The following is a 1753-nucleotide window of genomic DNA, read 5'->3' on the forward strand; positions in this document are numbered from 1 at the left end:
AAAATAAAAAAATCCCCTAATGCAAGCGATGTGTCGAGACAACTTAAAAATAAACGGTTTGACTCATTTATTATGTATTCACTTTTACAAGCAGCAATTTATCATCATTTTAGTTTAGAAAAAGGCATAATAAAAGCTTAATTCTTTAAAAGAATGTATTTTTGCACAAACAAGGCTTTTGCCAAGAACCTATTAACACCTTGACTTTCAGATTTTGTTTCTCAGTTATAAAATATTTGTTCTTAGGCTTGCCACTTTTTTGTCCTCCATATTTTCTTCACTTCTTTCTCAGACACGCTGCATACCACGATGATATAAGCCGAGTTCTTAGCTAATAGCTCTTTGGAAATCACCTTGTTGATGCTAGAAACCCTTTTTTATTGCCTGTCAAACTGCATTATCTTTGGCATTTTCATGGACAGACCTAAAGAAGTTGAATCAAATGTGTTTTTGTAACTAGCTGCCGATAGAAAACAGCCTAGAGATAAAATGTAAATCTGACTCTTTGAAACGCTGTCCATTTTTGTTTATTACTTTAAGAAACAAACTGGCAGAAAATTGCTTCGGATGTCCCGAAATTATCAATTTATCCTCATTAGGCGGGACAGGATTTGTTCGTCAATAATTAAGTCTAACATCTTCAATTTTTAAATTACAATTGCTTGTTAAACACACTGATGTTACACAAACAGGCAATATGTAAATGTAGAAACCAGGAGATGTTTGATTGGAGCAGATTTGATGTAGGTGGGTCAGTTATGGTGCGGGGCTCAGGTGAACCTGCTCTCATCATTCATTGCTGTTCATCAGCATTCACCTTCCTGCAAGTGCACGCTGTCACAACGATTATTCTGCACGGATATGACGATAAGAACTTTCTCCCACACAAACACACGGCTCTGTTCTAGGCTCGTGGGAGACGGTGATGCTGTGCTTCCTCAGTTTATACTCAGGATGCAAAGCCTCTCAATCACCCCTTACTGATGCAATATTTCTGTTTGGTTTCAGGGCTAAAAATACAAAACAAAACAAGGCCTGGGTGTTCAAGAAAAATATGTACGGGTATCAAAGATGCATTCTTTCCTGAAAAAAAATCATACAAGAGGAAAAACACAGAAATAGAGACAGACTTACTTGTGACCGAGGTGCTTCAGGAAGTAGCCGAGAACTTTGAGCGCCTGAACTCGTATGCTTTCGCTCTTCGAGGCCAGGAGCTTGCAGATCACCCTGCAATGGGACCAATGTGCACAGATTCACGTCTCAACTCTCCGAGTTTTGCATAGCATTAGAAGAAAAAAAAAAAAAGAACGAAAACGCCGAAGCTTCCTGTGGCATGCAAATGCTCTCAAAGAGAAAGTAATCAACACGCTTGCCAGCTGAAGCTCTTTCTTCAAAGAAGTGCACACAGGGGACGTTAAAAAAAGCAGGACGCAGCACAGTTTCTAGCAATAAAAGAGTTACTATAACAACAGAAAAACCCATCCAAGGGAAGTTATGCACTAAGAACAGCCTGCTTATTTGGACTCAAGGTATTTGAAAAGAAATATATATAAAATACATGTTTTTAATTTGCTTAATATCGTAAGAAAACATTACTGACTAGACAAAACTGCAACAACACTAGTTTTTAGCTCATTGTCTATGCCAGGGACGGGCAACAAGCGGCCCGCTGACCACATCCAATCGGCCCACCATTGAATCTAAGACTTGCTTTGAGTGCTTTTTTTAAGTTTTATATACAGTAATATATATA

General features: G+C 38.3%; 1 protein-coding gene across 1 annotated transcript in view; it reads right to left on the reverse strand.

Annotated features, from left to right (window-relative positions):
- The window catches only part of nbeaa (neurobeachin a), a gene marked incomplete in the record, with an annotated part of 147512 nt that overhangs the window by 47530 nt on the left and 98229 nt on the right, over positions 1–1753 (reverse strand). The window contains 1 exon segment of the mRNA XM_014003308.1: positions 1135–1227. Within this exon segment, the coding sequence (XP_013858762.1) occupies positions 1135–1227 (93 nt within the window).

Source organism: Austrofundulus limnaeus, unplaced genomic scaffold (assembly GCF_001266775.1).
Source record: "Austrofundulus limnaeus strain Quisiro unplaced genomic scaffold, Austrofundulus_limnaeus-1.0 Scaffold17, whole genome shotgun sequence".
Taxonomy (NCBI): Eukaryota; Metazoa; Chordata; class Actinopteri; order Cyprinodontiformes; family Rivulidae; genus Austrofundulus; species Austrofundulus limnaeus.